Source organism: Schistocerca nitens, chromosome 1 (genome assembly GCF_023898315.1).
Source record: "Schistocerca nitens isolate TAMUIC-IGC-003100 chromosome 1, iqSchNite1.1, whole genome shotgun sequence".
In the NCBI taxonomy this organism is placed as follows: domain Eukaryota; kingdom Metazoa; phylum Arthropoda; class Insecta; order Orthoptera; family Acrididae; genus Schistocerca; species Schistocerca nitens.
Genome location: NC_064614.1, coordinates 93349111 through 93362500, shown reverse-complemented (window position 1 = coordinate 93362500; position 13390 = coordinate 93349111). Strand labels below are relative to the sequence as shown.

General features: G+C 35.9%; 1 protein-coding gene across 2 annotated transcripts in view; it reads left to right on the top strand.

The window, feature by feature from the left end:
• The window catches only part of LOC126241509 (rab GTPase-binding effector protein 1), a 204743-nt gene that overhangs the window by 174856 nt on the left and 16497 nt on the right, over positions 1-13390 (top strand). For both annotated transcript variants that reach the window (XM_049948012.1, XM_049948011.1), the window contains exons 13-14: positions 266-401; positions 8569-8796. In XM_049948012.1, coding sequence (XP_049803969.1) covers positions 266-401; positions 8569-8796 — 364 coding nt within the window. The remainder of the gene's footprint in view (positions 1-265; positions 402-8568; positions 8797-13390) is intronic.

The window sequence follows — 13390 nt, the reverse complement described above, 5'->3', positions numbered from 1 at the left end:
TTATCACTTTCTACTCTTCATGGAGAGTTGATAACTAAATAACTGCCAACATCAAACAAATATGGCTTCTGGTGGCTGGTCTGTGAACTCATTGATGGTTATGGAACACAGTAGGCGACGGTCTTATTCACCACAAAATAGTTATAACCATAGATGTAATGGAATTGAAATATTTATTTGGAACATGTAGTCATTAGCATAATATTAATGGAGTTAAATTTCAAAGTTTAAATTCATCATAAATGTGAAACCATATTTGTTCCAGAAAAAAATTGGAGCATTATGAAAAAGAAAGACTACATAATCATGAAAAACAAGGGAAACTGGAAACTGCTTTGACTGGAAGCCAGCGTATGGTGACAGATCTGAAGAAAAAAGTGGCAGAATTGGAAAAAGATAAGGTTGTTATAAATACTAACAACTTTTAGTGTATTGTCTCCATTTATGAAATATGAGGAGTTAATGTTGCTGTACAGTAGACTTGGTGTAATACGTGCAATGATTTATTCACAAGGCATATTACAAATTTTTGCCAGTTATGATGCTTACAATGTGTGTGTTGTTATCTTAATATTTTCCTAGGTGAAACTTTGTCAGATATTGGTGAGTTTGGTGCTCATGTTGAGTAAGTTTCATATTTCTTGTGTAGCTCATTATAGGATATATGAATGTTAAGCTCAACTATGGTACTTTACGTGCATAATTAAGTCATGAAGCTGAATTGACTGAATCATTTCTGTAAGAAAGTGAAATGACATTCTGTCAGATATGTATTCCACTTACACTTTCCAGGTAAAATCTGTCTTCTAACTTTCAGAAGTAGATGTATCTTCATCCTACAAAAGAATAAGGGAAGCAATCTCAAAATTTTGTGGAGGGGGGAGGGGAATGTTCAAAGCAACAAGACTGTCTGGTGCAGCTGAGATTAGAGCTACTTGATTTTGTTAAGTGTGCTTCTTCAAGCCACAAGAGTGTATAAAAATGATCCACTCTCTGTTAACTCGGAACAAAACTCCATTTATTGAAGAGTAAAATAAAAATGTCCAATCACTTACATTAGTGAGATGATGTCTTACGTAAGTGTAATGTCACCCTTTACACACTGGGAAGGCTAACAGAGATTAAGTAGTAGAGCTGAAATTGTAAGTATGTACAATTACACAGAGAATGAAAGAAAGGCAAACACTATTGCTGTGGAATCATTTGTGGCAGTGTGTGCAGTTTCACTTGACTGTGTGACGACCATCACTTGGCGGATGACAATCATATTTCGCTACAAGACTATATGCAGTTGGGAGATACATCCAATACATTGTGTCTGGGGAGATATTGCAGTATAATATGAGAGGGTAAACTGTAGTGCTCCTATTTGTGCTTCATTTATGTTCATGTATTCAGTCTGCAGTTCCCTTATTTTTGACCTCGTGAAAACCAGCTTTGCAAATTGTAATCACTTAGTCTTTCAGTAACATTTATTACATGGAATTTTGTCAGTTGTAATCATCATCATCATAATCATCATCTCCTCTCAGTCTTGTTTTTGCCAACATATGGGTATTTGGTTAGATTAGGGAACCTGTAGGCCTACTTATAAAAGCTGGCATTTGTATCATAAGATTTTGTTTTTAGTCTATGGTTTTATTCATTATTTCTATGCCTAGTGTTTCACCTCTTTCTGAGGGAAGCACTGTCAATGATTATGCAGGTATATGTTAATTTCTGTCAAAAACAAACATTTCAGTCACTTTACTGGTATTCCTTTCAAAAATTTTACTGGCTCGAGATGTCCTCCCATAAAAGCATTTGTTTATGCAATGCAGCTTAAATGCTTGCAGGGCCTTATTACAAAAAAATCCTTATCCAAGATCATGAAGCTGACAACACTGACTTCTGGTTCCTATTTTATTAAATATGCTGATAATGAATTCTTCTTTTGCTTCTTGTTAGAACAGCACCATATTTCACCTTTAATTTTACAAAAAATGTTGAACATGTATTAAAATTATAAATTGTACTAGATTAGAGGAGGTTCAGTTCAGTTTTTGTTCCATAGACTCAAAAAGGAGATGCTTCTCATGGGTGTGGAACATGTCAGAAAGAGTAACACAAAAACATAGAAATTTTTAATATAATACACACTTCCCTGATCATTTGTCAGGATATTGTCGAGATATGTGAATACATTACAGTAAACTGGAACTGCTAATACTTACAGGAGTAATACACTGTCAGAATGAAACATAGTTATCCACTTTTAATTAATTTATCATACACAAAATACATAATTTTGACTGTTGTGACCAAGTGCTGTCAAAACTGAAATCTAAGAAACATTTTTACTTACGCTGGTCTAACAGTCCCTGCTAAGACATTCATCCATAGAGTAGGAGGTGTTGCCTATCAAAAAGTCTTTCAGACTCAATTCAAATTGTGCTTCATGTGAAACAAAGTTTTTAATGGTTGCTGGCAATTGATTGAAAATGTGTGTTCCTGAATATTGGACCCCATTTTGAATCAAGGTAATTTGACTTAAGGTCTTATGTAGAGTGTTCTTATTCCTAGTATTGATACTATATATTGAGCTATTGATTGGAAATAGAGACATATTATTTGTAAGAAATTTAAAAAAAAAATAAATAAATATACTGAGAAGTAGTGGTTATAATACCCAGTTCCTTGAACAGGTTTCTACATGATGATCTTGAATTTGCACCACACATGAGTCTTATTAAATGCTTTTGCACTCTAAAAATTTTTTCTCAGTTTTATTAGTTATCGCAGAATGTGATCCCATATGACATAATAGAATGAAAGTAAGTAAAGCATGCAAGGCTTTTTTTATATTTATATCTCCTACATCTGACATCATTTGCATTACAAATACAGACTTGTTTAGGCGCTTTAGCAATTCTGTGGTATGCCTTCCCCAATTGAATTTATCATCAAGTTGTAATCCCAGAAATTTAACAGTCAGCCTCTTCGATCTGCATGTCTTCGTATGTTATACACAAGCAGGAAGGAAATCTCTTACAGGTTATGAACTGCATATAGTAGGTCTTTTCAAAGTTTAATGACAGTGAATTAGCTTTCAATCATTTATTAATGTTGGTGAAAATTGATTAGCAGCCATTTCTAAGTCTATACTTTACTTTCTACTTTTTGCAATATTTTTGCATCATCTGCAGACAAAACAAAATTAGCATCTGGCACTTTAACAGACAAGAGATCATTAATTTATACAAGAAAAAGCAATGGACCCAAGACAGAACCTTGATGAACACCATATGTGATTAATTTCCAATCAGTCATACAGTCAAAGGCTTTTGACAGGTCACAGAAAATGCCGGTAGCCTCAATTTCTTATCTAACGAACTAAGTACATTCTCACTGTATTTGTAAGTAGCCTTCTCTGTACCAGAACCTTTAAGGTACCCTAACTGTGACTTTGACAATATGTTATTCACAGTCAGATGCTTAAGAAGATGCTTGAACACAACCTTTTCAAATATTTGTAAAAAACCCAGCAAAAGTGAAATTGGTCAATAGTTTAATGGTACCTCTTTATCCCCCATCTTGTAAAGAGAGTTAACTTCAGCATATTTTAGCCAGTCTGGAAATGTTCCGCTGAAAAGAGATTGATTACACAGATAACTTAAGATAGAACCAACTCTTATGAGCACTCTGGTTAACTGCGTTGGTATGTCATGATAACCACTAGAGTACTTTGATGGTAAAGATTTTATGATGGATGATACTTCTTTGGGAGAAGTGAGTATCAGTTCCATTTTACCGAAATTACTGAGCGAGGTGGTGCAATGGTTAGCACACTGGACTCGCATTCAGCAGGACAGCAGTTCAAACCCTCGTCGGCCATCCTGGTTTAGGTTTTCCATAATTTCCCTAAATCGCTTCATGCAAATGATGTGATGGTTCCCTTGAAAGGGCACTGCTGACTTCCTTCTTAATCTGATGGGACTGATGACCTCGCTGTTTGGTCCCCTCCCCACAAATCAACCACAACTACAACAACAACAGAAACAAAGAACTTGTTTAAGAGGTTTGCAACACTACATGCACTTTTTACCAATATCTCCTTTATTTTTAGAGCTATCTGTTCCTGTTCCTTTCTGGCCCCACCAGTCTGCTTCTTCACTATATCCCATATAGCTTTTATTTTGTTCCCTGATATAATTATCTTTTTCTCATTTTAAAGCAGCTTGGATTTCTGGAGTACTTGTTTCAGTATTTTGCTGTAGTCTTAGTAATGCATTACAGTGTTAACATCAGAGCTGTTCCTAGATAGTAATTATAGTTTTGTTTTTGTCCCACATGATACCTTTATTCCTTGTGTAATCTATGGTTTATTTTGAGAGTTCTGTTTGATTTGAGTTATCTTTAGGGGAAAACAGTTTTCAAATGAGGAAGTAACTTTATTAATGAATGCTTTGTATTTTCCATTTTAGTCAGAAGTATTGTAAACATATATTCAGTTCATGTCTTTGAGCAATTTCCTAAAATTCTAAATTTTTGGCTGATTTATTACCCTCCTGTACTCAGATTTAATAGATTTTATATCCTGACAAGTTTCAACATTTAACATATGATGCTGCATGTCATGACTACATAGCCCACTTACTATTGGTTTTGTGATACGGCTTTCTTCCGTAGATTTGTCTACAAAGATATTATCAAAAACAGTCCCAGAACATTTACATACCCTAGTTGCAAAGTTCACAGTCGGAATTAAATTGTATGACAGTGTTACTGATTGTAGTAATTGTTCACTGTCAGAGCTCTTCAATAAATCTGCATTAAAATCACCAGCAGCCACTGTTTCCTTGTTTTTTATTATGATATGGGCAACAGAGCTTCCAGTTTGTTTACGAACAGGTTAAAGTTTTCGAAGGTGTTCTGCACTTACATACTATTATAAAGGACTTATTAAGAAATACTACTTCAGTTGCACAAGTTTCTAGGTGCTGCTCTGAGAGAAATTTATTATCGGTATTCTTGGAATTGTAACAATTTATGACAAATGTGGCAACTCCTCCTTTCTCCATATTCCCTGTACAGAAGTAAGAGGCTAACTTAAATCCTGAAACATTTAACATATCTATACCAGTTGTCACTTGATGTTCAGAGAGACAGTTTATATCAGCTGGCTTGCTCAACTCGAATTCTTTACTCAATCTTCGGACATTCTGATGCAGTAAGGGTAGCTGATTTGTGCATTGACTGAATTAAAACTGCATAAACATAGTTTTTCTACCAATTTCTGAACATATTCAGTTTCAATTAAAGGCTGTTTGCATTAATCATGTATATTAAAATCAAACAGTGGAAAATCTAGGATGGAATGTAACAATACGAGAGAAGGAAAGTTGTTACTCATCATATAGCGGAGATGCTGAGCTTGACAAAGGCCTTAATGGCCGAAAGCTATGATTGTATGAATCTTTTTATTGTGCCTATCGCGGCTCAGCATCTCCGCTATGTGGTAAGTAGCAACTTTCCTTCTCTCGTATTGTATATTAAAATTAGCTTTTTGGGTACCCCGTTTATCAGTGTAAATGTAATTTTCAATCTGCCTCTGAACATCTTTTGTTCCTGCCCTCCCTATCCTAAAAAACTTTGGTACTTTACCACATTTGATTGTGCCGCCACTGGAGGAGAGGATTGACATGGGATTCAGTGAAAAGAGAAAAGGTATACCAGAATAGAAATCAATAGAGGCACATCGTTCACAAAGTTTCTATCCGCCTTGCGGGAAGGAAATCCTGATGATGATGTAGCTTTAAAGTTACCATATTTTCAATTTTTTTCAACTGAGTGTTATAATTAACACAGTCAAATGGGTTATAGAGGTCACAAAAATTTCAGCTAATGTGTTTTGTTGTTTAAACATTTTACTCAGTAGTTAATGAACTGATAGACGTCAAGAACTTTCAGAAAACACAATTATGACATACACAGTATCTTACTTTTGCAGATTCCAAGATGTTCAATAACACATTAAACTTTGGAAAAAGTAATGAGTACTTTCATATACCTATCTACAAAATATCATACCCTTTATGCCAAAAGAATGAATGAGCATTGATCTAGTTTTGACATAAAAGTGACTGAATGTTTCACAGTCTTAAAAATCAGTGTTGGTGATTTAAGATATTGATTTTAATCTGATTTATTGTTACCACTTTCACAGATGGTGAGATAAGAGATTAATAATTATTCCTTCCCCTTGGGAGGTGGTGGGGTAATTGTAAATTGATTGTTCTGCAATTATCAAGGTATGCTGAATTTACTAGAAGTAAATCAGTTATACTGGATACCAGTTCCAATTTTATTACTTCAAAATAAACAGAGAGATTAAATCGACAGTAAAACTGTAAGGCAACAATCTGATCCACAGAAACCTCTTCAGTATCTGGTTCAGGTGTATGTCATGCACCGTTTCGACACACAGAAAAGGGTTGTAATATTACTGATATTTCCACATATTTGTCTGTTTCTCATACATTATGAGCAGATACATTATTATTTATTTTCTGTATGATTTAATTACTTTGTCAGGTTTGCACACATACAACACTTGGTAAACATTATGACATGCATTTTACAAAGTATTGACAGAAAAATAAGTATTTTTAACACATTCACATCTAAGGATTATCATACACATCACATTACAGTTGTTGTACGGTTCATAATAAATGTTTGAATATCCCACTGTCATCTTCAGTGCATTTATGTCCTCTTGGAAAAATATCTTGTGTTGCTTGTCTGAATGCCTCTGCACATTCCTTAATAAGGGCAGCAGCATCCATGATATGACCAAATGGTTCATTTCGAATTTACGCCTTCCATTTGTACATGTCAGACTTCATTCAGCCCCATAAACAAACATCTAATGGCATCAGGTCTGGTGATATAGATGACCAGCTAATTGTACTGTTACAACCAATCCAGTGATCAGAGTATGTGCGGTTGAGGGTTTCCCTCACACTTCTGGTAAAATATGGAGGGGCTCCATCATGCTGGAAGTACATTGCAATCCATGTGGCTAAAGGCACGTTCTCAGGGTGTCCAACAAATCAATTTTCCGAAATCTGCAAGTAATTCTTTCCTGTCATTCACTATTCTAAAATGACTGTACTTATCAACCTATTACAGATCACGCTGCACTAAACACTGATCGAAAAACAAACTTGGAAATTGGTTTCCACTGTAGTGTGTGGATTTTCCTGCTACCATTGATGATTATTACAGTTGTTGTTGACTACATTCTGTGTAAATGTGGTTTCATTTGTGAATAGTATTAATGGTGGACGCAATTGATGATAGTCATTTAACCAGTGACAAAATTCTAATTGTTTGGCATTGTCACCATTGTGAAGATTGTGGACCTGGAGTATGTGGAATGTATGCAAGTTTTCCACATTTAATGTTAACCATACAAATGTTAGTGGTACATTGACATGTGCAGAAAGTCACCATGTTCTGGTTATAGGACTTGGAGGCACCATTTCATAGTGTGTCACTGTTCCTGCACAGTTTATTAAACTACACGTTCAGAACAAAAGTGTGAACTTGGAAGAATACGTGTTTCATGCATTGTGGTGAAAACTCTGGTAAACACTCTGTGATCAGGAATTTGATGTGTTGGAAAGCGTCAGTGGTATTTTTAAACAGCAGCACTACCATCGCACATTGATGATGGGTGAACCAAGGCTATCTCCTGTGAAAGGTTTTCTTTTACAAACCTGAGGGAAGTGGTTTGTCAGCCATCAGCAGATAGGATAGAATCATCAGTTTCTTTAGTTTCACAATGTGATTTTTACTTAGTCTTGTTTGGTAAAAGAAGAATTTGATTTAATTTTGCATAGAATGTCTTTTTTTCTTGAATGTAGAACAGCAGTCTTATAATATGAGAGCAAATTTACATCAGCACTTACTGGAACCTTTTTTGCTGCATGGTTTTTGTTACATGCAGATTGTGATACAGCGTTACCAGGTGTTGTACTGAAATGTGTTGTAAAAATGTATCTGGTTGACTACAAACATTTACATTTATGTGAGTGCCATTCCTTTAATACAGGATGAAGATTCCTCTAGTAATCTGCATACTTTCATTGGTGGTCTCCTGTTAAATCATGAATTTTTCCAATAAGAATCTGTTACGAACTTATCCGAAAATATGATCATCTTTTCTGAATTTAATCGGAGTTGAACTTCATTATTCCGAATTGGATTTAATATGAATTGGATTTAATTTTCTCTTGATGGTGTCATTAAATGACAAAACCCTTAGGTCTTGTCTGTCGGGGGGGGGGGGGGGGGGGGGGGAGATAATATTTATTTTTGTTATTATTATGATTGCAGTTATGCAATATTAGCTGAAAATTTTTATTACAGACATACATCAGCTGCATTGCATATTACGTACATTTTGAGAATTCCACTTGAGGTTAAAATTCTTATCTTGAACGTGTATGTATACTAAAATTCTTATGTTACGTAACTGATATTACGTGTGTAATTAAATTGTTTATTTTATTTGATTGTCAGGAGAAAATGGAAGGTACTATCAGTGAACTGAAGGGGCGTATAAGTTCATTGCAGCGGGAACTGACTGAAGCAGAAACTGTCCAGAAAGACTTTGTACGCCTTTCGCAGTCATTACAAGTACAACTGGAAAAAATTCGTGGTTCAGACACTGAAGTCAGATGGCAACATGAAGATGATGTTGAAGTCTGTCCAGGATGCAGACAGAATTTTACTATTGCGCGGAAAAAGGTACTTACTTCTGTAACATAAAAACTACTTGTATGAAGTATTAATTGTAATTATAGTCTGACTGAAACAAATTCATGTAGACAGGTAATAAAAGACCTGATCTCTTAGGTTCTCTAAGGACAGTAGGTTAGTGGTATGCTTCTAGGTGTTCAGCTTTTGGTTTTCAGCTTTTGGTTTTTGAATATCCAAATTATCTTTGTCATTACAAATAAGTTATTATATTTCAATTTTAAATGTCAGCTCAACTACCTACTTACAGTGTAAAAAACCACTATAATTTACATGTTTTGAAGGTGAAGCCATCACCATCAAACTAACCATACAGGGGTCTCTAAAAGTGAGCAAAATAAGACATGAGCAAAAACAATAAAAGTAATAGTAATATAATGTGGCTATCTTAAGATGTGTGTCCACATCACCATCAACTGATACAATATGTTACCCTGGCTGTTGGCAGTGGTACATAACTGTATGCGTACACAGCTCATGTATCTTTCTGAATGCCACATCCTGCAGGCAGAAACTGAATTAACATGAGTGAGCACTTTGTGAATGTAAACATGAAATCGAAAGATAGTACTGAAGAAACAAAGGTGTATAAATATGTTGGGTATCCTAGAAATTTATATCTTGTCCTGAACAGATAGCTGTGAAGTCAGTAATTAATGGATATTAAAAAAGATCCTAAAAGTTCCTGAAAAAGTTACTAGTGCCACATGTGAGCTGTTCATTTAGTGTATTATGATTTCCCACATATGTATAGTACTCTCAAGTTGTTCTAATAGACACAGTTTCTTGATTATATTGTATACATAAAATTGTGAGATCCTCATGTGTTAAATTGTGAAGCTGAACAGCATCCCTATGTTCCTTGTACCTTAACTTAAATGATCTACCACTTTGGCCTACATAGCTTGCATTACACGCCGTACACTGAATTTTATAGATATCATTCCTCTTGTGTGCATCGAGTTAATGTTGTGAATTGTTTCTTAGCATAAATCACAATGTATTGTTGGGGTTAAATGTGGCATTGACTTTAAATGATTTTAGAGTTTCTCTGAGAGATTACCGTAGTATGGACTTTGACACACTTACTATACCATGTGTCACTGTCCTTTACATTCGTGCATAGATTCTTGTGTATGAATTGATTCACAATGTTTTCAGGGTATCCATTAACTCTCTCTAGCAGTTTCGTGATGTTTAGCTCGTTCGAGCAGTTTCGTGATGTTTAGCTCGTTCATCAGGACTTGAAGCCCTGTTAGAAATCGAAAGGAGAAAGTTTTTGGCTGTTTGGATGACAAGATTTACTGTGTATCAAAATATTTGATGTTTTTGGTTTCCTAAACACTTCAAAGGCATGCATACCAACTTGCTTCATAATATTTAAATTGAGAAATTGCAGTTCACCGTGTTCCTCCTGTGCTACAGTGCGTTCAATTTTATCGTCCAAGTCATCAAACTTATTCACAACTTCGATAACTTCTTGTTTCCCTCCATCGATCAGACACAGCATATCGTCTACATAGTGCTTGTAGTATAAAATTTTTATCTGTTTAGTGTTGCAGTTTAATGACAATTCTTTTCTCAAGACAGTTAATGAAAATGTCTGCTGTGGTTCAAGATAAGCTGGAGCCCACTGCCAGTCTGGCTTCTTGCTTATAAAATGATTGACTTCATCAAAGCAAATTTGTTTAAACACAAAAGACTATCTCAGCAAGAAATTATCAGATTTATTGACTCTTTAGAGTACATTCTCAAATAAAATTATTTTTCTTTTAACAATAAGTTTGGTTGAAAACTAGCTGCCACTACCAAATTGGTGGCACAGTTTTGGTATTGAGCTGCTTCATTATTGTATGATAGACTTCAGCCTTTATAGTTTGTGGATTAAACCTAGTATGTTAAGTTCACACCACAAGAGTCATGTAACAAGTTCTGTTTTCAGTGAGTTTTGAACTGGAGACATTAAACTCAGGTGCTTACCAACATGTGTATACATGAATATCAGACTTCCACATAGTTTATTGTATTTACTGACACGGTGCGATGCTTTGTTGAAGTTCTAAAGTCCACATATGATGTATAGACTTAAGCAAATCCTGTAACGTGGGACCAGAACTATTGAATCTCTTAGTATCGTATAACTTAAAAAATCACAATACATTCACCCACATCACAAACTTGCTATACAAAATCCACAGTAGATAATTAACTCTAATCAACTACGTTACAAAGCTGAAATAGTAAAGACTAGACTTGGAGACCACTATGGATAAATCATAAATTTCAATATTGGAAGTGATAAGGACAACAAACTGACAGGCACATAAGAGAGCAGAACTTAAAATGATCAGGAAATTGAAATATTTAGAATTTTTTAAAAAAACAGAATCATGGGAGCAAATTTATGGTATTGGAAATACATCTGACAAATTTAAGATCTTCAAACAATGGTAATTCCAGGAAGGAATAACAGCAATATTTGGAATAGTGTAAATTGCTGCTCACCATAAAGATGACCCATTGAGTTGCAGACCTGCACAATGAAAAGACTGTTGCACATTTAGCTATTGACCAAAGCCTTCTTCATCAACAAAGAAAATGTAAACACATTCACGCAGGCAATACTCTTGCCCCAAATTCTTTCCACTTATAATTATAACTATTCTTATTGATCATATTTCCACTCTCATCCTTGCATATTTTCATATTTAATTTTCCTCACCTACTTTTGCACACGATCACCCATACCTCATCTGTTCCCTTTTTCCCCCCACATTCTTGTGCACTTTTTAATGCATTTGTGCTTGTTTGTGCGTATCTGTATGTATTTTCACATGTTTATGTAGATTTTCTTGGTTGTGCATATTTTTGTATATCTGTGCTTGTTTTTGCAGATCTGTGCATGTCTTTGCATGCCTCTACCTATTTGTATTGTGAATTGTGGTTTATTAGTCTCATAGCATACATAATCTAAATCATTTGATTCAGGTAAAGTTTTACCATATACATACAACAACACCTGATTTTAACAAATGGTACCATAACAATATAAAAATATACATACAATAAAATACTAACAATTAATTACAACAACTGATTTTTAAAAATTGTATCATAATAATAATACAATTTTGTTACACATACAATAAAGGACTAACAATTAATTACCCTTTGCTCAAATTATCATGTCATCCTCTATGAATTCTTCTACTGAATAGCAGCATTTCTCCCACAGAATCTGCTGTAGCCTTATTTTTAGACACTCTGGCTTCATATGAAATATATTTTTGCCCATTAGCTTGTTATATTTTGTATCCCCATATACTGTGGAGTTCGTGCGTCTTTTTCTGTTGTCCAGCTCCCTCCAACCATCCAATACCCTCATTTACCCATTTCCCGTTTCCCTGTTGAAATGGCCTCCTGCTTTATCTTTCTGCACCAGTTCAGAAGACTAACCCTTTCCTTGGCTAAAACCCAGTCTCACATTCTGTTTCTTACATGCTGTCTAAACCATGGAATCCTCCCCCCCCCCCCCCCCCCCAATGGTCTAACATAAAATTCCTTTCTCTGGATCTCACCCTGTTTCAAAACGACCTCCACCTTTTCAGTTTCTGCCATCTCTATCACTCACAATTTTGGTACTGGAAAAACACATTTCCAAGGCACAGGCATCCCAGAACCACCTCTGCTCCTTCTGCAAGATACTGATACTGTGCAATCTCTACTACATACATCACATTTCTGAAATTGAATCCCTTGCTCTGCAGCACCTGGAAGAGCATTCCAGACACCACTTCCGTAACTTATCCAACCTGCTGACATCGTACTGCCACCTTGGGGGTGGCACTACCCAGCACCTATCCCAACTACAGTGCTCCTCCTCGTCAAGCCCTCACAGCATCCAGACCCTGCCTAACAGACCTTTTCAACTTATCACATCCCCCAATACTCCCTACCAACACTCCAAATCCAAATATGGAGACTAAACAATCCCAGAACACTGCTGTTAACCTTTCCGCCAAAATCCTCAGTCCTACAGAAATTTCAGTCCGAATCAGAGGCCTCACCTTTACCCCTACTCCTAAATTTAACCATGTTGGACTTACCAAGGACCTACTATTCTTCTCCCAGTCCTTGCAATGGAAACACTTCTTTGCCACCAGTTGCTCCAACCAAAGCCAACCTAATTCCAACATTGAACCCTGTCTTCCCAGTTCAAATCACCATCCAACCGTGATCTATCCCTACCCCCATCTAACCTTGCGTCGGTCACCTTCCAGGAATTCCTTACCTCTGACCTGGCCTCACCATCCTTCCCCAGGTCCCTTTCTAAGAACACCAACCATTCAGGAGAGGAAAAAACAGAGCCCGACTTAATCATTCTTCCGGCAGACAAGGGCTCCACCACTGTCGTCATGACTCACAATGACTGCTAGGCAGAAGGCCTCCACCAGTTGTCCGACTCGTCCACCTATAAACTCTGCCAGACTGATCCTTCCCAGAATCTCTCTATTGAATCCATTTCCCTCCTCATCCCTGTAAAACTCCACACACACACACCTTCTTACGTACTCCCCATAATTCA